This window comes from Anser brachyrhynchus (assembly GCF_964034855.1).
Source record: "Anser brachyrhynchus genome assembly, chromosome: 1".
NCBI lineage: Eukaryota > Metazoa > Chordata > Aves > Anseriformes > Anatidae > Anser > Anser brachyrhynchus.
In genome coordinates, this window is record NC_137694.1 from 83,294,847 (window position 1) to 83,319,285 (window position 24,439).

A 24,439-nucleotide genomic window follows, 5' to 3' on the forward strand; every position below is an offset into this window, starting at 1 on the left:
CTGTCCAAAAAAGAAAAGGAAAAAAAAAAAAAGAAAACAACTCCAAAACCCCAGGGCATATGTGTATGTGTATGGAAGGGAGGAAAGAATAATGATAATTGTCTGAACTAGAAATGCTGTAAACCTTTTGACATATATGCCTGGTTTTGTTGGATAGGTAACTAGAAAAGAACCACACATGATCAGTGGTTACTTGGTGTGGAGTATTTGCACTCTTCCACAATCAACAACATTTGTTTTTACACTGATTGTGTAACATCTCTTATCCCATACTTTTTTGTATAAAATAAAAATGCAACTCAGCCACACTATCTACAATAAGCAATAAGTATTGTATAGAATTGCTATTACGAGAAAAAAACAATTATTGCCATACAGCCTTAGTTTTAAAATCTCAGAACAGATGGCCATACTTTGAAATCATGAGTATTCTCCACAGACAAAGGGCTTTTGTCCAAATGGATCTGATTGCAGAATCAGGGCCTATATATATGGAAATACAAACTGGTAGAATATTACACACCAAGGTCTTTTGATACATAAGGAATGTAGGAACAGAATGCAGTTGCCACAGTCTAGGTGACAGTGTGAATGCCTTGAAGACTGCAAAGCCTGCTTTTGTTCTAATAGAAAGTCTCTTCAACCAGGAAAAGACTTATTGTGAGATAAAAATTAGGGAAGAAGTCTAGCTGAGGAATTCTCTTCTCTCAAAAACTGCTCATTTATGGCATAATTTGACTTACAAAAGTAAGGCTGTAACAGTTATGAAGATTATAAAAATATAAAAGTAAATATCTGACGGTTTTATGCAAAAGTGAATACCATTGTTTTTCAAACTCTTACGTTCTGGATTTTAGATTCTTAAGTCAAAGTGATATAAAGCCATAAGTTTTTTGTTACTACCTTTTCATTTTGATCAAAGAAGCCCTTATGCACAGATAAAATCAAGTTTTGCTGAATTATAGAATCATAGAATGATCTGGGTTGGAAGGGACCTCACCTAGTTCCAACCCCCTGCCATAGTTAGGGACACCATCCATTAGATCAGGTTGCTCAGGCCTCATCTAAGCTGGTCTTGAATACCTCCAGAGATGGGGAATCCACAACCTCTCTGGGCAACCTGTTCCAGTGCCTCACCACCCTCTAAGTGAATATGTTTTTCCCAGCTGCATTAGGGAATTAGAAATTACCTAGTTTTTTAGATCTATACAAAGACTATCCAGACATTGGGTGGGAGTATTTTTGTTTGTTTTCATTCTGTAAAATGGGGGTCCAGAAGTAAATGTGCTGAGATATTTGGGGGTTAGAGGGAATAGGAACTGGTGAATAACAAGGGGAAAAAACAAGCTGATTGAATTGGGGCTAACTGGCGGAGGCAACTGTATGGTTAATATTGATATTACAATTGCATTCCTTTGTTTTCCTTGCTTTCTCTTAAGCATATCACAAATCAGTGAAATTTTGGAGAACAGTTGCTATAGCTGTCCATCTTTTCACAACAGGCTATCATAACGAGACACTGATCCTGATTTAAAACATCTAAAAGCATATAAAAATTACTTGATTTATTGTTCTTGTTAAGTTAGTAACCAACATCAAAATGAAAATGAGGAAGTCGGAATATAAAAATGTTAGAAGGTATTATGGGACAAATTTCCTTGGATGCATGAAGTAAAAGAGATGTTTTATTTGGATAGTAAGTTATAGAACTGCAAGAAACAGAATGACATGCCTTTTTAAAAATTTAGACAAGTTCACAGAGTGTTTCCAAACAGTTAATTACATGCTTGTGTTCCTGTTTACTCAGAACAACATGTAAATACCTGGTAGAAGTTCTGCCATGTTCAATACATTGTGAATCACATATACTTCAAATACTGGCCTTTGGTATGATGATATGCAGGTTTGAATGAACTTCTGGTTTTGGACATAGCTGATGAAAAAAAGATGAGCTATGAACTATGATTTATTTATATTTACTTTTGTCATACTTCAGCATCAACAGGCTAGCGCTGTTAACATTTCTTCTCATATAGAACACTTTTAGACTTTTACTGCCTACACAGTCAATCTTGTGACTGTTTCCAAGTGATACTTCAGTGCTTAGAAATGTTTCGCAAAGAAGCTCATGAGAACAGAAAGACAGTGAATATTTATTTATTTTTAGAACACAGGTAACAATTTCTATAGATTTTGGAAATGACCGGCAGAATCTGTTATGATCTTCCAACACGACATCATTTGTAGACTTTTATTTGTAGACATTATCAAAATAACTGAAGTCCTTTCTTTCCTCATGAAAAACGTCTGAGAAATTACTAATTTTTAGCTGTGACATCCTAAATAGGATTTCTTAGCCTTATTTCAGGAACAGAATCCTTAAAGTATAGACACACCCTATGTCCTACTGAAGGAGAAAAAAGAAAAAAAAAAAGAAAAAAAAGAGAATAAAATAGAGCATAGGATCTGAGTTAGGGGATATTCAGCATGAGGCAGTTAATTTGATTGAAAGCTATTAATATTATCTTGCATTAGGAGAAACAACTTCCATTATTAGATCTCTAGTTTTTCAAAAGGACTACAGCTAGGTAAGAGATATTCTTTTCCACTCCTGCATTTATTAAAATCTTCACTGAATACTTATTTCTATATTTAGGTGATGATATCACAGCTCATTACCAGTGAACAAATTAGTTTGAGTCAGAATCCAATCTATCTGACTGTTCAAGGGATTAAGGGTGTATGGGAAGTGCTGTCAGTGTTGTTCTGCTGTGCTGGGTTTATGTGGCAAGGTTTTGGTAGCAGGGGGCTGCAGGGGTGGCCTCTGTGAGCAGAGCCCAGCTGCCCCATATCAGATCCAAGCCAGCTCCAGCCGGCTCTAAAAGGGACCTGCCACTGGCCAGAGCCAGGGAGTGAGGCTGGTTGGGCCTCTGGGAGAGCAGATTTAAGGAAGGGGAAAATAAACTGCTGCCCAACAGCAGCTGGGAGAGAGAGGAGTGAGAACCAGCCCTGCAGCCCCCAAGGTCAGGGCAGCAGGAGGGCAGGAGGTGCTCCAGGCATGGAGCAGCAGTTCCCCTGCGGCCTGTGGAGAGGCCCCTGGTGGAGCAGGCTGTTCCCCTGCAGCCCATGGGTCCCACACGGAGCAGATCTCCACACTGCAGCCCGTGGAGGAGCCCCTGGTGGAGCAGGTGGATGTGGCCTGGAGGAGGCTGCGGCCCATGGAGAGCCCCCGCAGGAGCAGGCCCCGGGCCGGAGCTGCAGCCTGTGGAGAGGAGCCCACGCAGGAGCAGGGGTCTGGGGGGAGCTGCTGCCCATGGGGAACCCGTGCTGGAGCAGTTTGCTACTGGGGATGGATGGACCCCGTGGTACGGAGCTATGTGGGAGCAGTTCCTGAAGAGTTGCTGCCCATGGGCAGCCCCTGCAGGCTCAGTTTGGGAAGAACGGCATCCCGTGGGAGGGACCCCAGGTGGAGCAGGGGCAGGGAGTGACCGAGAAGGAGTGGCAGAGATGAAGTGTTAGGGACTGACCGCAGCCCCGTTCTCCATTCCCCTGTGCCCATAAGTTGAGCCTGTTTTACCTGTGACGGTAATTGGTGAGCAATCTCCCTGTCCTTATCTTGGCTTTTGAGCCCTGTTCCATCATATTTCTCCCCCTCATCCTTTGAGGAGGGGGAGTGAGAGACCAGTTGTGGTAGAGTCCAGCTGCCCATCAGGCTGAAACCAGCACATCTGCAAGTGGGCTGCTTGCTCTCTTGTTCACTGGACCAAGTTGGTAAGTGACAGTAGAGTACCAATGATGTGCAAACTTTTGTCTCCTGACTTTTAATATTAACATTTTGAAGAGAAATACTGTTTTTTTTCTCATCAGTGTGAAATTTTTCTCTTCCAGTTCTCTTCCTTAACATTTGCTAGGTCAATCAAACCTTTGCTTTTGATTTAAAGCAAATATTTTGGTCCTATTTGGGGAATCTTTAATCATTGCTAACCAATGGAAATAAAGAGATGGATATAGGTGCTGTGATGAAGCTGCAGGAAGCTTGTGTAGCCTGGACCTGAGGTAGTGAAGAAGTGGGAGATCCAAATTCATAGATCACAGGCTTGAGGCACTAACTTTTAAGTTCCTCAATCACTGGGGTCACTCATCGTAGCTAAGAGAGTGATTTCATTCCTTTGGGTTCCAGTAAATTTGTAATTACCTCACACCATATAGGACAGCTGTAACAGGGGATATAGTGAGAGACCCTGAAGCCTGGTGGCTTAGTCTTGCCAGGATCAGCAGATACAGGTCCATGCAGAAGAGTGAAATTAACTTTTTCATCCCTCACATTTTCTCAGTGATTGTCCTAACCACGGTGCTAGCAAAAGGTGAGTCCCAGAGCTTCTGCTTTTTAGAAGCAATTTTTTGTGTGGTGGGTGAATGAGGGGAGAAGCTAGAAGAAATCTTTTTGATGGATTTGACCCAGGTTTTTGGCTGTTTTTCAGGTCAGATGAACCTGTTTTTTGTTGTTGTTGTTGTTTTGTTTTTTAATGAATATATCATTTGTCTATATGTGTCTGATCTGCTCTGATGTGGTGAACAGTAACTGATGCCAGTAAGGTGATGTATAGCATCCATTTTACTAGATGGTCAAAATAACTGATCTGAGGAGTTAATTAATGTAGGTGTACCCCTGCAATGAGGGCTGCCAAATGTTCTGGGTGTTACTCCAAGAATGAGTAAGCTTCTTCACCAGTATTTCTCAGTCTGAGTCAGATCTTATACCATAGAAGATAATCAAAGGCCAGACTTTTCCGTAACAATTAACTATTTGGATAAGGAATCAAAAGAAACAGAATTTCTCTTTAGAGTAGTGCTTCTCTCTTAATTGATGAAAAATGTAATACGTCAAAGAATTCAGTATTGCAATGAATAAGGCATTTGCTAAAAGTTTGAAAATCCTTGAATTTATTTAAAGTACTATCAGCCCATTTTTAATTATTCTATTTAGACAAGTCACTGTGCACTGGTAGATCATCTAAACTGAATAACTGATTTCCTCTTCAGAGTTTTTGCATTTACTTGACTCTGAAATTTTGGGACACAAACCAAACCTGGAGAGAAAAAGATGGAGAAAAATACCAATTTTTTAAATTACTTCTAACTAACTATTATTGGAATAGGAACTTAGCCAAAACCTGAGGGGAAAGGGTTAAACAAAAACAAAACAAAAAAACAGAAAGCAGGGAAAATCAGTGTTTGTTCTCTTCATAATGTGATCCATTATTTAAACAGAATGTGAATGTGTGATGTAATTGACAATTGCATCTTGCATATCCTCAAACTTGAAATTGTTATGAAGATGTTTAGGTCTTATCATACCTTCATTTTCCTTTTTGCTGTTACAGTGTAATGATGCATATAATACAGTGATGTACAATGCAGATGGATTAGTCTTAAAATGAATGGAGTAGTATTATGATAATTTAGTGGTTTTTCTGCCAAGCAAGGTGTGAAACTATCATGTTAAAGATGATTTATAATTATTTATTTTTTGCAAGTGCTGCCAGTCAGGTACTGTCTTGTCAAAATACGCTTGTAAAAGAAAAATAACAACAACAGAAATCTTGGAAAAGTAAGAATTCTCTGAGAAGGCTAAAAGTACTTTGTTAGGTAAACCAAGTATACCATCTGTATAATACTTGATTACCTGTTGGTTCATGCCTCTTCTTTGCTCAGGAAGAACTAAGATAACTGCTCAAAACAAAAGAAACATATATTTGAATCTTGAATTCCATTTCTCTTGAAACTTGATTAATCTATTCATGTAGTAAAGTGTTTTTTTTTTTTGGGGGGGGGGTGTTGTGCGTGTGTGTGTGCGCGTGCACACGCGTGCACTGTCCTTTCACAAAATGGTGTGTGGGAAGGTTTATGACCAGTTCTTAATATAATACATCTTCCAGCCATGCAGAAAGAGAAAATGATGATAAACTATGATGTGTGGTTTTTCATCATCTTTCTTATTTGTATTTCAGTAGAATCCAGCAATCTGATTTAAGGACAACACTGTGGAAAGCACTGTATGAACACATGGCACAAGATAGACTTTGTCCAAAAAGAGCTTATGATCCAAATAAAAATAGCTATAAAGAAGAGAATTGACTCGCCATAGGCCAGGCACGAGGTTTGTTGGTTTCCCTTTTGGTCCTCTGACTCACATCACCTTTCATAGTACACACCTCATATCTGCTCTAATTTCATCTGGTAATTTGGGGGGAGCATGAAATCATCTGTGCATTGCATAAGTAATTCAACTGTAGTGTATTTCTCTGATTTCCTTCAAAATAATTCCGGTGTAATTACTCAAGCATGTAAAATGGTCAATAAATAGGACATAGCAAATGTAGTTTCTGTAACAAAATTCAGTTGTTCCAGTGATTATGAACAAACTTTGATGGTGAAATAAAATTATTTAGCTTTCTTTTGAGAATGGAGCCAAAGTAAAACAATTAGCAGCATTCCAGAGAAACCAGAATTTGGAACATGTGAAGAATGGGAATTAGTTTTTCATATTCCAGGAGCAATTGCTCCCATGGATCTCATATCTCTTAAATCAGCTAGAAGACCATCTGCTCCAAAGGATTTATCAATTGCTATATTCCTGCTTAAAGTAGTTTTAGGTAGTCAGTTATACTTATCTTTACCTCCTTTTTTGCTGAAAAGGTTTCCAGCGTGCCATTAACCTGTTAAAAAATTTTATAATGAATCTCCACATGAAACAAAATGTAGCTTGCTGTGTCATCACACCCAAATGCAGGATTCGTTTATAACGGTTCCAAAGTCTGCTGTGTCTGAAACATAAATATATGTATAAATAAATTAATTAAAACAATCTGCTGTGAACTAAAAAGTACCATACTCCTTTGCTTTTTTATCTCGTGCTAGTCTGTGATGTAAGGAAAACAGGGCCAGGTCTTTGACTGGGCATCTGGTTTACAATTTTTCAAAAATTGGAAAGTTTGCATTTTCAAGCATCTGCAATTATAATCATCTTAAAAACATTTTATTCAAAACTACTCCTGCTCTGAACAATTTCAGCCCACACAAATCAGATTCTACATTCCATGAGAGCTCAGGGAACTAGGGATATTGGTCAATGATGAAAGCACAGTCCTAAAAATAGATATCATGTAAAGCATATGTTATAAATTCCTTGTTTCTGCACGAAGATGTTAAATCAACATCTTAGCTATAAACATTTCATGTGTAGGATATTCCTCTTTCATCAGAGTTTTTGTACTTGATCACGGTCATTTGCCTGTTTTCCTGTGGAAATCAGGGCATGTCCTTGGGGCCAGGCTCACTGCAGCAGATCTCTGGAGCTCTGGACTTCACCAGGAAATCCAGAGCCATCTGCGTCTATCCTTGCGGTGTGACAATTCCGACATAACCCTTGTTCCTGGTTGTTTGTTTTCTGCTAAAAAGCATTTCTGTTTATTAGGAAGTGTGCGTTAGACTGTTTGACACTAGAATTTGGCACACGTCTTTGGGTTAACTTGGCCAAAGTGATTTATAGCTGTTTGTTCATGACCAGCATCTATTAGTGGAAAATGCTCTCCAAATAAAATCTCATGAGAGGTGAGCACAGTAGGGGATTGTTAGGGACTATCTGCACAGCCAGTGCCCCTGCCATCACTGAGTGCAGGGACAATTACATGGTGGCTTTCCTCTGGCTGTGCAACCATACAGTTAGGGACCTTTTACATTTCCTACCTATTCTTACATTGCCTTCCTGAATTTTCAGGGATGGATAGAATCAGCCATCAGCACTGAATAACTGCTGTGCAGAAGGACAGAGCCAAATTATGGACTGCAATCTGATGCCGTTCCAATGACTAGCACCTGATCCTCACGTAGTCCTATTAAAACTTCCTAATGTAGTAAGCATGAGTAAGCATATCATTATCTGTTCCTGGTTGAGCATGAAACCTTCACGTCTGATGGCATCTCTCATTTAGTGGAAATGAATGCTTTGAATGCATCAAATGAGGGAGGGAGGGAAATGGGCGACAAATGGTCTTCCTGCCTTCAACTGAAGAGAATGCTTGGATCATAGTCTCTTTATCCTCTGCTAAAGTACTTTGTAGATAATATAGGAGCTAAGCTGTATTACAGGAACATGGACAGTTCAGAATGAAAACTGGCCATCTGAATAGATGTAAGGTACAATAAGTACTGACTACTAACTTTGTGGCAAGCTGGGTAACGCCAGCCTTTATATTTTCCCTGTTTCATGTCTACTGTCAACATTCCACAAATACTGGAATTCATTCAGTGAATTGTAATGGGATTTTCTCTTGTGAAATTGTGAAGCCAAGTAGATTGATCCCTTGCCTACCCTACTGGGAAAGCTCCTGATGTGACAGGACACTTTGCATCAAATTTTCTAAGCTTGTTGAGATAGCTACTAGGCCTTAGAAATAAAGACAAATGCACATGGTAAACAGCACCACTGTCATTGGCTTTATACCAAGTTATCAGTCTGAAAATATGTCTATAAGCATCTCTGTCAAATTTGGTAACTTATGAGAACTGTTTTTTTTTTTTTCCTGGTTGTAGTTGTTGTTGTTTGTTGTTGATTTTGTTTTGTTTTAACTTGATTGTGTTTTTCTTACCAAGAAAAAAATATAAAAAATGTAATCCTAACGCATTTGACCCTCTTCCCTGTTCAACTGCTCTGCTAATCAATACCAAGCTTGTTTCCAACGTACTTTAGGGAGCTACATAGGCATTTTACAACCACAGTAGCTGTGGTTTTACCTAAAAAGATGCAGTATTTAAAACCAGGTTTAAAAGGTTTAACAGAAGTGTCATATCAAGCAAGAAACAAAACCACTATCCTGCTACTACCCTTCTCTCCTCTTGTGCCATAAAATCATCCATCTCTCCTTCTATTCAGCCATTTATTTCTCTCTGTATCAAATCATCTGTGCATAATACTATTAATACAGTTATATTTCAATGAGGAAAATACTGTAAAATGTAGTAAAAAGAACAAGTTAAATATCTATTTTTTTTTTCTACAGTCTTATGTTTCAGAAAGTTTCTCCAGTCCTCCAATGTCTCCCTCAATTTCTCCCCAGGTATGAAAATAAGCATAGACAAAAATTAATCTTCATGTTCATCTTAAAAGTAATAGATTCTTTTTGGCTTCATAGAGCAAGGTTTAATTAAAAGATGAAAATAAAAACAATTTTGAAAGTACACATTAAATACTTGGTGCACACCATAAATACTTCTCTTGTGTGCAAGATAAAGGGAGAGAACAATTGGAGTGGTTTCAAAAGGCCACCAGATGAGTAAAGGTGTCATCAGGAAACAGCAAATCACTTTAAATACGTTACGGGAATACTTCACCTTTCTCAGAAACACTGAGCATAGGCCATTTTCAAGAATCTCACCAGAACTTGTTAATCTTAATTATGTACGTTAGCCCATGTTAGGAAGATGGATTCTTCACAAAACATGAATACTTTTTGGCCTTTCATCATGAAAGTCTGTTACATGTTCAGTGGAAGACTAGTTTTTACTTTTAAATAACCTCAAGAAAGCTGTTACTGCTGTTACGTACCGGTATTTGGTGACTATGCAACAGCATAAAAACTGCATGGGAGTTTTATGGCATGTTGTGGTACAAAACATAATTTTTAGCACCATGGATGAACAGTGGTCTGGATCCTATTACTTTGGTATGCAATTAATAGAAAAACTTGTTCTGTGTGTTTGATTTAGTGACTTTTAATGCTTTGTAGTAGATAACTGGCTAGCAAAGCCTTCCCCATGAAGTCCTTCTAGGAGTAGTTGCAGTGGTAAATCTCACTTTCGTCAATGAAAACTACTTAGGATGAAAGATTTATGCTAAACTGATTTGTGTTTGCAGCCCTATTCAAAACTATAACCAGGTTTCTCTCGTTACCTACTTTCTACTTTAGAGTAGCTCTTGCTATCATAACCCCCATCCCTTCCCCCTTCACTGCCTATTGTCTGTTTTCACACTCCTCCTTGCTTTATAATCGCTCACTCACACTCATTTATCACTGGCTTACTCTGTCCTGCCTACACTATCTCCCATTTTTGTCATGGTGCACTGGTACATTACAAATACAATTAAACCTTTTATGATACCGCAGCTTTTGGCTAATGCATCCCAGCTTCAAGGTTGAAAGATTTCTGGTATTACCACTGATATCAGTTCTTTCCCATTTGTTGGCAGTGTACGGACTAATGCAGAAGTGTTGCATTAATTAAAGGAAGCATCCAGTAATGCTGCTGTTTTTGCCGGTCTGACACTGAATTGGAGCTTGATGCCTGCTCATGTTTTAAGAGCCATTCATCACACATGTCATCCCAAAGCAGCCAGCTGTCTGAGAAAAGCCTCATTTGCATTTCATCAACTACACTCCCTCTTCTCCCTACCTATTGTATGGAGCTTTGGCTTTTATTTTATTTTTTATTTTTTAAAGAGAATACTCTTCAAAAGCAGCTTGGATAAAATGAGTATTCAATTTGGAAATATGATTTTCTTTAGTTCAGAGGTCTTGCAGTTGATCTGAGTGGAAAAAAGGTTCATACAAACATAGCCATGCAATCTGTCTGTATAAAGAAATTAATGCATTATGGAAGAAGACAAAGATTTTTATGATGGATGGACTACACCTTTATTAGTTCTGTACATTAAGTTGTTAGAATTAATAAAACATTTCATTTATTTTGAAAGTGCCTTAAAGGACATAGGATTTTTAAATCTCAGCAGCTCTGAATGATTCTACATTATGGGTTTTGATTTCCTTTATTGTTAGACCGAAATTGTATGTGTCAGGTTATATTGAAGCCATTTTAGGAGGCCAAAAAACATGCAAAACCATCTCAGTGTGTGGAAACCACCTAGAGAAAAGAGAATGAAATCATAAGCTCATTTCATTCAGTGACTGACTTTCATTCACTTTCATTCAGTGACTGACTTGATGAACTAATTTTTGCTTTTTTTTGCTTTACCGAATAGAGCAGAATCTGAAAGCAAATACATCTTTACCGTATAGCAAAATGACAGAAACGCAAATCTCTCTGAATATGTCTTTATATGTTAAATAAGAAATGTTATAGATGTGGGTATATATATGTGGTTGTCTGTCTTAATTGCTGTTTTTGCAGAGTATCAGGACTGGTTTAGCAAAACAAAAACAGTCCAAACTGGGATCCTATGTCCCTTCATCTAAACAGCAAAAATACAGAGAAATTGCAGTTTAATATGATGTAGTTTCCAATTTTAAGATATAGAAAATACCTATTTCTAAGCCATATAAGAAGTTTTCTAAATCTTTTATTCCTTAAACCAGCACCAAAAATCTGTTCTTCCACACAGTGAATGAGATGCATCTTACATAGCCATCATGATTGAAGCCATTATCTGTCACCAATGGAGAGAGACAGAGCCATGTCTGTACAATAGGTGTCTACACCCAAATCTAATTTGATTGGCAGATGCTCTGGGATGTGCTGGGGTATGAAGTGTGCTTTGTATTTTTGCTGTCCTGACTTCAGAGGGGTATTTACTTGTGCCTGGACCTTATTCTGACTGCCTCTGGAAATGGCTGGAGGACATATCTGGAGAGATCCCACAGTTGTCACATAAATGAAATAACTGGAAATAGATGCTTAATTATTAGAGAACTCGAGATGAATTCAGTGTCACATGCATATTATATGCTAAGCTATTGGGCACTTAGCAGCACCTAGATAAATATTAAACAACAAATACATAATTTTAGGCATATATACTTAAGTCCTGTTCATTTCAACACGGTTTAGGAAGTGAGTGTTTTGCTGAATAGTCTGTATGGTTGAACTGTTGAAAAAAATGCATGTTTGCATAGGTTGTACAAATGTTAATTTCTATTTATTCTGACTTTTCTTACTATAGCTGCCACGTGCATGGAAATAGTCAAGGAGTGTGCCATTTCCTCTTACATCACTGGAGTCAGAAAGTTGTGACCATAGCTGCTTTCTTTTGGAGCTATGTTCATGCTGCATTTGAGCAAAGTACTGCAACAGTAGCACAGTTTTGTATGTGGATGACTTGCCTTTGTACTTTTTCAGCCATGGAAAAAGATCCCCACTGCAGCATCAGGTGTGCACTGGGCATCATCTCTGTTTCAGGCTATAGCAGGTTGTTGCGCATGATGCATGCGAACCTTCTACCAGTAATTTGAGGAGTAATTTCAACAAGTTTGTTCATCAAAAGTGCCTTCCTATCTCTCCAGTCTCTTTATATATATCTTTAAGTTTTTAATCTGTTTATATTTCAGAGTGCACAAAAACAGGAGAAATATAAATCTTATATAGATCTATTATTTTTTATTATCCTTTTAAAGAATCATTTTTTTGGGTTATGGGAAGACAAAGTCTCAGAGAGAACATTTTTTGTGATACATCCAGTTGTAGCCCCTCCTTGTCCCAGTTTTTCTTCTGCTACACACACCACAGCTGTTCTTTGTGTGACACCATAGCTGTTACCGCTATTTCCACCAAAGAGCTGGAAAAAACAGTGACAGTTGACTTAACTTTTGTAGGTGGTTAAACTTTAATACATTTGTATCTGTCATCCTTTAAACTGCTCCTCTGTGGAGCTATTTAATATCACATGTGGAAGTGTGCATCGTAAGAGAATTTGAATGTACCTATAATACTTTAATGTTTCTTATAATTTTTCAAATGACTGGCTTTTAAATAGTACAGAAATAAAGATTTTAAAATAAAATTGATTTCAATGTCTTAGTTTTAGGATATTATTTACTATCTCTATGGTTCTATGATCTCACCAATGACTTTAAACCCAGCATGTGTATATCTTTATTAATAATATAATATCTTTATTAATAATATAACAAAGATTGTCTTAGTTATTTGATATCTGCTGTGAATTTAGAGCTTTGTAATGATTTTTTATTTTTAACCTAGTTAATCACTTATATATCCCCCAAATTATAAAACTTCTCTCTTGCCCTGATATGCATATATATAGCTTGACTCACTTTAGTCTTAATACATTATTTTTTGTTAATGTGATTAATGCTTTTATATAGGGATTATTACCAGAATCAGACGTGCTTTCAAATTCTTTAAAAGTTGTCATCTCTTTTTTTTTTTTTTGTTCAATTTATCAGATACACAATTATTATACCTTTTTCTCAATCTTGGAGCAAAATATATACACACATAACCTTATCTCTATTTCCAGCTGGAAAATAGGAATTATTTGTAAATGTAATTAGAGAGGTTTGATTCCTAATCAAATTAAAAGACTTGGAAGCCATATTCTGTGAACTCAATTGTCATTTAAATAGCATCTAAATTGGTACCTGAATAGCCTGATAGTTCTGAAGGCAAAGCAATGATGTTGGTCCTTCAGAAAGCAATGACATACAGAACTGAGGAAATATGTGATAGCAACATCGTTTTATATGAAGAGTTTACAGCCCACACATATGGGATTAGACTGGGTCTGTGAGGAGAGGTGGAGGCAGCCTGCAAGAGTGACGAATGAGAGAGGCAGCTTAGAGCACGCTCTGTGGGAAGCTGCTTTACATATAAAAGACAGCCTGGGGAAGCCAGGCAGGAGAGAGGAGGCTGAGGTGCCTGGTGCCCAGAGCCTGTGTCTGGGTGGATAAGGAAGGCCCCTGGCCTGGGTGGAGAGGAAAAGGTTTTGGGCCTTATTTGAAGAGAAGGATGGGGGAACATGGGGGCAGTAGCATGGATGTGGTGATGCCCATGCCTTCCTTATTCCAGCAAGCCCTAGCCCGACCACTTTCCCTCTTTTGCCATGTCCTTCTCTGCTGCAAAATAGTGATGTGGGCCTGCTGTACATGTGGGCTGAGGTATGCCACAGGCAGAGCAAAATGGGTGAAGAGGTCTCTGTCATGAAAGAAAAAAAAAAGAAGTGCACCACTGCCTTGCCTCACACTGCAGGTTTCAGCATCAGATGGTGTTCATCAGCCCCTGATGCCTGAAATATCACAGCCCCTCACAATGAACCTGATGCAGAGGCAGCAGGTGAAGGTCATAGGTACTCAGAGTCCTGGATATGATGGAGGTGGAAGAGGGACCTGAAGCTAACTTCTGGAAGGGGAGAGCTGGATCTCAGAAAAGCTCTTGTGTTTGCTGTCACATGGAAATATGGTGTCTTCCTGTCTGAGTCATTTTGTGGTGAGATTTACAGAAACTCAGAGTATAATTGAGCAATGAGGAGGGGATAATTTCCTCCTTAAAGATGGCTAGAAGAGAGTCAAGAGGTGTTGAAGCAGCGGTGAAAGATATAACATCTGAGAGTGAGTGTGAGCCACAGGCACTGCAGTGTATCAGGGAGGTCCCTAAGGAAGCATAGGGGAAGAAAGATGTTAGGGCCTGTGCCTAGTACCCGAAGAAGAGCATCAGGGACTTGAGGAAGGAACAGGGATTGGTGTGTAAGTGGAGCGGTCCTGGACATGCAAACTGGTATAGGCCTCTCCATTCATTGCAGTAGCATTTTCTTCCTGCCTTCATATATATATATATATATATATATATATATTTTTTTTTTCCTACAGCCTTATTTGTTCTCCATCTCATTTGCTGCCAATATATGAGAGTAGCCCAGGCACTCGAGAAGCCCACAAAGAAAACAAAAATGAGGAGTCTCAGCCGAGGTAAGAAGAGTAACTAAACTGAGATAAGGTGAACCAGAAAAATACAGCTATTAAAAAAAAAAAAAAAAAAAAAAAAAAAAGAAAAAGGGCTATGTGCAGTGGTTTCTTGTGTGCAGCCCTTGAGGATCCTATTTGGCAAAAGTCAAGTTCTCTCTCCATTTCTATGCTTACTAGTATTCTTCAGATAGCTCTACCCTCTTCCTGTAATCTCTTTCTCCTTGGATTTCCATTATCATGTTCTTCTGGTTCACCTTAGCTTTTGTTAGGCTTTTTTTTTTTTTTTTTCCTTCTTCAAAGAGACCTTATGAGGAAAAAAATAATTAGAAATGCAAAAATATAGAGAAAAGGCTTGCAGATTTTGACCAAAGGCAAGTGCTTTCATGTAGATCTTGTAAGTTTTCTTTATAAAGAAAGCCTTTTAGTTTTCAGATTTGTGATTGTGCAGTGTGTAAATGTGAAAGAGACTGTTGATAAAGAAGATTGGGAAGAATTATTTTTTTTATGAACTGAATATTTGAGAATTGCCTTAAAAGCTTCTATTTTTGTTTATATTTGAATCTCAGAATAAATTTTAGAAATTAAAACTTATATTAAACCATTAGGAATTTAACTACAACTCTGAATGATTGTCATGGAAATTTATTTTGCTCATAATTACATTTGTTTCAGTAAGAGAGACAAAAATAGAAATTGAAAAAAATCTCATTCATTTGACAAAACAAAACAGTTGCTGTGACTGTTATAGGATTGCAGTCCAGAATGGGGAAGGCTCTGGAATAGTGAGATAATTTGTGAAACAAAATGCACATGCAAATTAGCTGATCAAATCGCTACACTATTTTTCCTGGTGCTTGAAGTAAAAGAAGGAAAAAGCAATACCAACGGTAACAAGATATCAGAATATCCGTTATTGTTAAAGTCATGTAATACCAAAAATGAGGAAAATGAAATTTTTGGCACTCATGAGGCCATGGGTAGCAGTAATTTCAGTGACAATACAGTATAACTGAGATTGCATCTGATTCAGGAGAGAATAGGGATGACATTTATTCCATCTGACTTACATTTTCTACCGTTTTGTCATCTGGACTTCTCTTACAGGCAACAGAGAGAAAATAGTTCTTACAGGGCAACAATGCAGGTGGCAGGTTGGATATTACAACCCTTGCTGGTTCTCAGTAGAATATTAGTAATTAGGTGATTTCCGACAACCTGACAAATCTTAGGTGTTAATTATTATTTGTCAGACTTTCACACCTTTGCATGTTATGTCCTAGAGCTTTTACAGGATCTTACTATGAGGAAACTTTAAACAAGTGGAAGGCCTACGCTAATAAAATATATTCTGTCTACAAAAAGCAATACACTACTGAGATGAAGTCCTGTTAGTTGTCACTTTGAAACAAACATTCATATTTTATATTAGCAAATTTTAGGAATCTAGGCATACCTTTTCTACAAGCAATTAACATTTGCCAGTATACTAATGAAAGAAAAAAATGTTTATATTTATATTAGATCAAATATATGGCAAGTATTGAAGTAGCTTTGACTTTACTTATACATTTATTGAGGTATCTTATTGTGAAACTTAAACTGGTGCTCGACAGCGATCAATGGAAAACAATGAAAATGCCCATTTTGAGTAATAGACATGTCAAATTTTTGTTCAGTGTCTGTTTTCTTCTCCAGGAGTGGAATATGGCCCGGGAATTTCTTCATTTAAAAACAAAAAAAAAAAAAAAAAAAACCTTGAGGTGGCAGCAAGTAGATCGGTAAATAATATTGACACCATGTTAATACGAAAAAGAGTAGACATGTAGAACTCCACGAAGTGGAAAAAATGTTGCTGTTTGTAACTTCTTCTATGGCAGTCCTTCCGCTCCACTCTTTATTAAAGATGTAACATCAGTTCTGCAGGAAAAGCTCTTTGGAGTTGGACTTAGATCTCTGTGAAGCATTGTATCTGTGATTTTTATAAACAGCATAAAATAATTTCTCATTCTGTAAACATGCCAAACAAATTAGCATTACTGACCGAAAAAATTCTAATCGCACAAAAGGAGGAGGTTCAGTTCTCTAGAGAGAACCCATGGAAGGAAGTGGCCATCAAGCCAGACTTCATCACAGGACGACTCTCATTAATTTTAAAAATCTGCTGACTTTTTGGAATGGTTACAGCAAATGACTTATGAAATGAGAAACTCTTTCCCAACCCAGTGAGCTTTTCAATCAGTGTTCTCCATGATGTGCTGTTTGCTAGCTGTCTCAACTCAGCAACCCTAAACATATTTAGCAATATAAATGTACATTTTAATAGCTTGCTGTGATCTCTTTTTTTGATATCTGGCTTCCATTATCTGTCTTCATCCATCCACAATCTCTGGTGCCATCAGCTGAAAAGTTGGTTTTTCTCAAGGGTTCACCTGATTTGTAGCACTAAGCTCCCCCCAACCCCCACCTCTGCACTGTTCTGTGTCCCCATCAGTCTCACCAAAAAGTTTTTTTTTTTTTTTCGTCTGTCGTGAAAAATACAGTAACAATTTCTTCTACGTACCCTTAGGATAAGCTTAAATTAAATAAAAACTTAAAAGAAGATTTGCCAGTGGCTTAGATTTCTAGTTAAATTGCCTGAGCTACAAATAAGTTTTATGCAAGTTATTGTTCTTAGCAAAGACTTCCAGTAACGATGCATTTGCCAAATAAACATACAGATTAATCGCTGTTGAGAGAGAGAGGACTTGTTTATTGGCTGGCTGTTATACCACTTGCTATCTAACTCCTTCACCAGAAGTCTTCTCTCAGTGGCAGAGCCCCTGAGATCTTCTGGGAAGCCAGCACATTACTCTGGGGAAGGGGAACATTTTGTACTGTGAGCATTAAGTTGCTTTAGGCGTATGCTTTACACAGTTTGCAGGAAAACATCAGTGTTATGTTTCCTATGTATTTTTTCTATGATTTTCTTTACAGTTGATATAGAGAGGTGTTTGGCTCTTGGCCAAATGATACAGATGCCTAAAAATAGCCTGGTGAAACCCCCAGTATTGTCCCCCCAGTAGCATAACTGTGGGTGATGAGAAGCAAAAGAGAAGTGTGAAAGGTCCTGCAAATGCTTTGATTAGGCATATGCACTGCCATGCACAAACTAACAAAGCTGATTTCTTTAGCATGAGTCTCTCTGCCCCTGAATGACACAGCTCTGCATCCCAGCAGTGCTACAAAGGGCTCAGAGACCTGAGATCCAGAAGGGCTGGAGCAAGTTGGGATTAGATGCTGTGCTCTGTTTGCCATTTTTGTTAGTGTTTTGCCCGTAGCTCCACGGTACTTGAAAATTAAACAAATCTCCTTTCTGTGATGGGAAATAGTTTGCTGTTGGGAGTGGTATGACTGACACCCACACAGATATAAAAGGTGATGTAAATGATAGAGAAAGCAGTCCCTCAAGCACCGAAGGTGGGGAGAAGGGGATTCAGAAGGAGTAAGGCTGACGTATGCAGTGTGCATCTCCCCAGAGGGAGATAGTCCAGCACCTGCTGGTGTCTGACAGCCCTGGTGCTGTTTCTTGAGAGGAGACCCAGAGCAGGGTTAGGTCTTCAGATACAAATGGTTATTGGCTAGTTTTGGCTTTAATTTTGTCTGTGATTCTCTTTCTTTGTCAGTAGTCTTTATGTCCTGTTGGAGAAAGATGCTGTGGAGGATGTTTATCTTCAATATGCAAACACAGTAAGAACAGTTATGTAGAGGAGTTTCTGGTGTTAGATGTGTCTCATTTGGACAATGCACATGCAGGGTTTTGTCAGACAACTTGGGCCAACCCCCTTTGTCTCACAAACTTTAGAGATATTTCTGTATTGATATAAAGTGAAAATGCATAGGGGTAGGATACTGAGTCATCCATAGCTAATGAATAATGCAAATGTGTACCACTTGTGTATATAATAAAAATACCTTCCTGTACTAGGTAAGTAAAATGTCCCTGAGTAATTTTTTTTTTCTGCAATGACTTGCATTCTGGGCCATAATGAAAGTACAGGTTTCCCCCTTTATAATAAAAATGAACTAGGAAACAGTGCAGCAACAGGAGGGATTTTCAGAAAACTTTCCCCAAAGAAAGCCAGCAAAAGTGATTTTTAAAACTTGCTATACTGCTTTTGTTATTTAGGGTATGAATGATTAAATTTTGAACAAAAGCTACTTGACTGCATATATTCGTAAGACACACACGAAGGACAAAACAGTCATGTAAAAACTCAGCAATACAAATGTAGAGATGTTTGAATCTTTAAAATTTGCTGGCATAAAACCAAATCAGAAACGTCAAAGTCTGCAGTTGTTTGTTAGCAGGAATAGTCTGTCATGAAGTGAAATGTATAATAATATCCTTGCTATTAATATAACATGAATGATGTTCAACTGTGGAGTAATGAGAAATGAGGAGAAACAGCAGGTTTTCAGAGTTCCTGGCCGTGGGTCTATCAATTACCCATATTGCCAAGATCCCAAGAGGTCTGGCAGCTTCCTGGCTGCAGTTCCTTTGAGGCAGCTTCTCTGTGCTGAAGCTGGGGGAAATCACCATGCCACCTGAGAAAAAGGCTGCATGGGGAAGTCCTTGCTCTACAAGTCAAACCAGTCTAGAATTATGTTAAAGGTAGCATGAGAAGCACCACAAAATGATCTTAATGAATCTGAACTTTTGCCTTTTTCTTGACAGTAGTGGCTGGAAATTTTATCAGCTAATCAAAAAATGGCATCCAGTAGACCAAGCCAACATTTGGGTATAAGTCTTACAGAATCTTTTGAGATGGTTCAATCTGTTCGTCTCATTTTCCTCTATTTTGCATTTGAGCATACATAGCAGCAAAGGCAAACCTTCCCCAAACCTTGAACTTCAGGTATAACCTTGCTGAAAAATGTAAAATTTAATCCTGTTTGCATTTGTTTCAAATGGGTGTTCTCCTTAAAATAGGACACAACTGTAAACTAAGAAATAGGACACCAGGTGTTGTTTGAAATGGCATCTTTGCATTTTAAGAGTATCGCATGCTGGCAAAAGAGATGTACATCTGTCTGCTGGCTTTAGATGATAGATTCCTGCCTGAACAAAATGTCAAAGTCTATACAGCAATACGTCGGTTGCCTTCTACCAAGGATTTCTAGGCTCCCCCTTCTTTTTGGCAGAAAGGTTAAACAAAGCCTTCTTTAATTCTTTCTGTACAAATACTGTGCAGCGCTAGTGTCCTCTTGAAAGAATATTTATTTACACTACTTCTTGCCAGAAATCTCCACTTCATGTTTTTTGCTAACATTTTTTGTACCATTCTGTTCTCCTTCACAATCTCCAAACTCCTTATTTCACTCCTACCAGGCTTGCATTATGCTCACACATATGTTACAGTAAACACATGCATTGCTTTGTCCAATGTATTCTAAATCCTTGCAGTCTTAGGAGAGGAACAAGAAGGTGGCCTCAGGAAAGAAATCATAAATAGGTGCATACTTTGCACTTGTGACTGTACCCATTAATCTAATTGAGAATTCATGGAAAAAAAGCTGCTTTATTACTTACCATAAATCCAAGATAATTCTATTTAATGTTCCTTTAACTGTCAAAAAAGGATAAACATAGCTAACTATGAACATGACATAAATAAAATCTAGCTTTCCTCCCATTTCCCACCCTTTCTCCCAGTTGGCTATTTTATCATATCACTCAATATAAAATTTAACAGTATGGTATATAAATGATCCTTTTTTTATTCTTCTGCATAATAATTGGCTGGTTTCCAGTAATAAAAAATAGTAAAGCTACAATTTATTCCAAGTCATAAACATCTTTTTATATATATATATGTATATATGTACTTTGCTTCTATGGTGGAGAAAACAATAGAGTGGCCGATAGAGAGCTACACCAGCAGATTGCAATAGTTGTTTGAAAAGATCTAGAGCCACTTGAATTCAGTTTGAATTTAGCTGACTTGGTGCCTTGCTTCTTGGCTCAGGGAAGCAGAAGAGCTGCTAAAATGGTGACACAAATTGATCTTAATAAATTAGTACACTCATAAAAGGAGACTCCCAATTTTAGTGCTAACAGCACACCATTATATGCAGCATAATGTAGTTTAAAAGGCACACTGATAAGGGGCTGTATTCAAATCCATTTCTGTGCCCTTTTGTATTCTTATCTACCCTGGTCCAGCAGACAATCCAGCTTTTCACAAACCTTTGGCAGTCCACCATCAGCAACAGCCCGTGGTCTCCTTTATATCCCCGTGGCTTCTGTAATGAGCATCACCTGTGGTATGCTCTGTTTGGAGCTGCAGCATCAGCGAAAAGCACCTGCTCTGGTGCCTGCTGGTGTAAAAGGCTCCACATCTTGGGGCCCGTGGGAACTTGTCTGCATTTCCTAAAGCAATGCTAGGGAAAGGGCTAAATACCTGTCATCTCCAGAAAGCAGCGTCTTAGCCTCTAATCCTTGTAATTGTTGCCTTAGTAAAGGAAATAGCCAAACAGGGTCCTGAACTGACACAGAGCCCCTGTGCTGCTTCTAGGGGAGCTATAAGGTTGCTTGTGTTTATGAGAGATTCTTTATTTAAATGAAATAGACTGGAGTGGAAGACTCGCAGTTTTAAAATTACTCATTTCCTTCAAATCTTATTTTTTAATGTATTCTTAAATCACAAGTATTTTTAAATACCTCTCATACATTTTTGGAGCGTATTTATACTGAAATTGGAGGCATTTTCCCTTTAGGAATTAATATGTGTTTACCTACAGATATGAATACATATATTTATATCTATATAAATAACTTTGATTTATATCAAATTTCTAAGGGAATAAGTGGCCTTGTAATCATTTTAAAATAATAGCTGTAGCAGTTAATAACGAATAGCACTTTAAAAAGGGATAGGTTTTGCAGAGCTATAGGCAGAATACCAAAAATAGAAATACTTGCAAAGATGTCATTCCATTTTTTTCTGAAATCAGTGTTTCTCAGTCCTTCTTTGCCTTGCTTTCTTTTCAGAAGACAAAGCTAGTTGAGAAACTTAAATACAGTTTCTTTGATTAAGCATCAAGACTGTTATACTCAACTTTAAATTTAGTAAGATGGCACCAGGGTTTATAACATAAAGGCACACGTTCTTCTGAAAAAAAGAGAAGCATCCCCTAATAAAAGCTTTTGTTGCTGGACTGATGTGTTGAAATAAGTAGAATTCAAGTCAAGGAATGTCCCATACTAAAGATGACGTTTCTAGTAGTAGAAATACAGGAAGATTACCAGGGATAGAGAACAAAACTCTTCAGTCTTCCAATACAATTTATAATAAAGCAGGTAATATTATTTTCTCTTTCAGAAGTTCACTGAGACAGACAGCAAAGAAATAATGTATTTTGAGCTGTCAGAAATGTTTACAATGTTTTAGCATCTCATTTCTGTATGTCTGACATCTGATTTTTCTCTGGACTTTCCCAAAGAAATATATGTGTAATTTAAAAATAATGCTTTTAAAAACAAAAACATTCAGTTTTGTGATGAATCAGCAGGTAAAATAGAACATTCTGTTCTGATCCTTGACATTGAGTGACTAATAATACTCCACAAATTCCAGCCATGGGCTACATGACCTTTATTTTTTTGTTGGAGGGAGGGAACAAGCTGGTATATTACAAGTATCACATTAACTACTACCTCCTGATTACATTTGTATTATTATTATTCATGGTAAGATATGTATATTGGGGGAAAATCATGCCAGAAGGAACCCTGGGAACATGATAATCTAAAATCTTTTACTGACTAAAGGAACCTGCTACCTTATAGCTCCGAGTCCTAGACATTAGTCAGCTGAGAACATAAACAATAATAGCAGGATTAATATGCCCCCCACCAGTGCTGAGGATTAATATGGCAATGGTTTGGTTCCCCCATACTGACACAAACTAATTCTGCCTAGTAGGAGAACAGACCCTTTTCAGCTAATGTGCTCATCACTAAAGCAATTTATATTGCTTCAGACTTTGCCCCTGTCTTGTGAGTACAGGAGTTGGGGCTCCTAATTATTTTACAGACATATTAGAAAAAAGGCCTTGAATTAGATCACTTTTTCTCATATTTAAAAATTATCTGTTGGTTTTTGAACACATGCTGGAGGGATGTTAAAAAAAAATAAATATACAAAATGTAGCCGTGTTGCATTGCAGGACCCAGCTCTGCTATAGTCCAGGGATAAATATACGTACAAAAAAATCTCCCAAAACGTTGGGAAAGTGTGGGTTATGGAGAAAAAGAAGGTAATGGCGGAGAAGGTATGTAGAGACAATCCAAGAGCTGAGTCTTGCTTTAGGTTAATCTGATGTAGTTTAGCTGGCCTGGTATTGTGTCCAAAATAAGTAGAATGCTTTGGATTTAGCTGGTCGCAGAACCAATCCAGTTGCTACATGTTTATTGCTATAATTTAGCTCCTTCTCTTTCAGATAGGGTGCTGCAGATATCTGAGGCAATCACATAAGGACATATGCAGCCACAGAGAGGCTATGACAGGATCAGAGCTGAAGTGAGGTTCAGAACACACTGATTTCAGTTGCATTCTCCTTCTTGGTTACAGTTCAAGGTCACAGTTTACCAGCTGGATTCTCTGTTTTTTAGAAACAGGAAAATTAGAATTGACTCATACCTGATAAGTAGCCACTGTTGCTTGCAAAATACTCACTGCAGCACAACGGCAGCAGAGCTGGGTGAAGTTGTGTGATCAGTGGGCTACCTGGATAAGGAGGTGATGGAGAGATGGGTGAGTGCAGTTTTGATAAAAAGGGCAGAAGACAGGTTCATAAACTGCTATGGGAGTTTTCTTCTCTAACTGGTTAGCAGAACAGAAATTTTTTGCTTTCACAAAGGTCTGCTTCCTTGGGCTTCAGTAATTCATTAGGTGCCTTCTTATTCACGGGATTTATTTTGCAGGAGGGCAAGAGTAGAAGGAACAAGATGATGTTATATAAGCTGGGAGAGAGCAAAATTTTCAGGGTTCCAGTGTTGTTGTTATTTTAATTATTCAAATAAACAGGAGACATAAATTATCTTGACAGTGCCTGCTGGCCACCTGCCTAGCCAAATGTTGGAGAAAATATGTATGATATACAAGGAAGAAATGTAGTTGAAAGCAGTGTTATACTCTTCTAGTAAGCCTTACCTGCTATTAATGTTCAATTAGTAAAGAGATTTCTTCCTGAACTATTGAGTGCGGATTTGAAATAGTGACCATACTATCTGAAAGGCAGTTAAGTGAATATTCTGAGAATAATTTCAGCCCTATTAAGAGCAGTGGGAATATTTCTTTTCTTCCTTTACTTACTGTTTTGAAAGAAGCAAAGTAAAATAAACTGTTCTTAGGCTTAGTCGGTTCAATGAAGCTTCATTGGAAATACTTCTATATTTAATAAACAAAATCACTTCATTAGCGAAATTAAGTAATTCAGTCAAAAGCTAGCAAAAGATTTTAACCTAGTAATTATGAGGTTATTACGTATATTTCCTTTCATCACTTCACCATATATGCTGGCTCGAGATAATGGCTTTGTTAATTCCAACAAACTGCCACCCCCAGTCTCTTAAACCTTCCTTCTGGCTTGGATAAACCTTTTCGTCCCAATGGTGTCACTCATCCAGTACTCTTTCACTGACTGGGGAATGAGTCCCTTCTCTGTGTGCTCCTTTCCACCAT

General features: G+C 37.9%; 1 protein-coding gene across 4 annotated transcripts in view; it reads left to right on the forward strand.

The window, feature by feature from the left end:
- LOC308193363 (uncharacterized protein) overlaps positions 1–24,439 on the forward strand; it is a 69,763-nt gene that overhangs the window by 21,145 nt on the left and 24,179 nt on the right. Inside the window, exons 1-6 of one of the 4 annotated variants that reach the window (XR_013949581.1) lie at positions 2,031–3,023; positions 4,335–4,364; positions 6,012–6,160; positions 11,957–12,163; positions 14,619–14,717; positions 16,410–18,729. Coding sequence is in view for 1 of the 4 variants with exons in the window: in XM_080587998.1 (XP_080444124.1) it covers positions 7,912–7,916; positions 11,957–12,163; positions 14,619–14,717 (311 nt within the window). In the remaining 3 variants the exon portion in view is untranslated. Of the gene's footprint in view, positions 1–2,030; positions 3,024–4,334; positions 4,365–6,011; positions 6,161–7,780; positions 7,917–10,249; positions 11,898–11,956; positions 12,164–14,618; positions 14,718–16,409; positions 18,730–24,439 lie in introns of those variants that run through there. The other 3 variants (XR_013949580.1, XM_080587998.1, XR_013949582.1) reach the window with 3 other exon arrangements.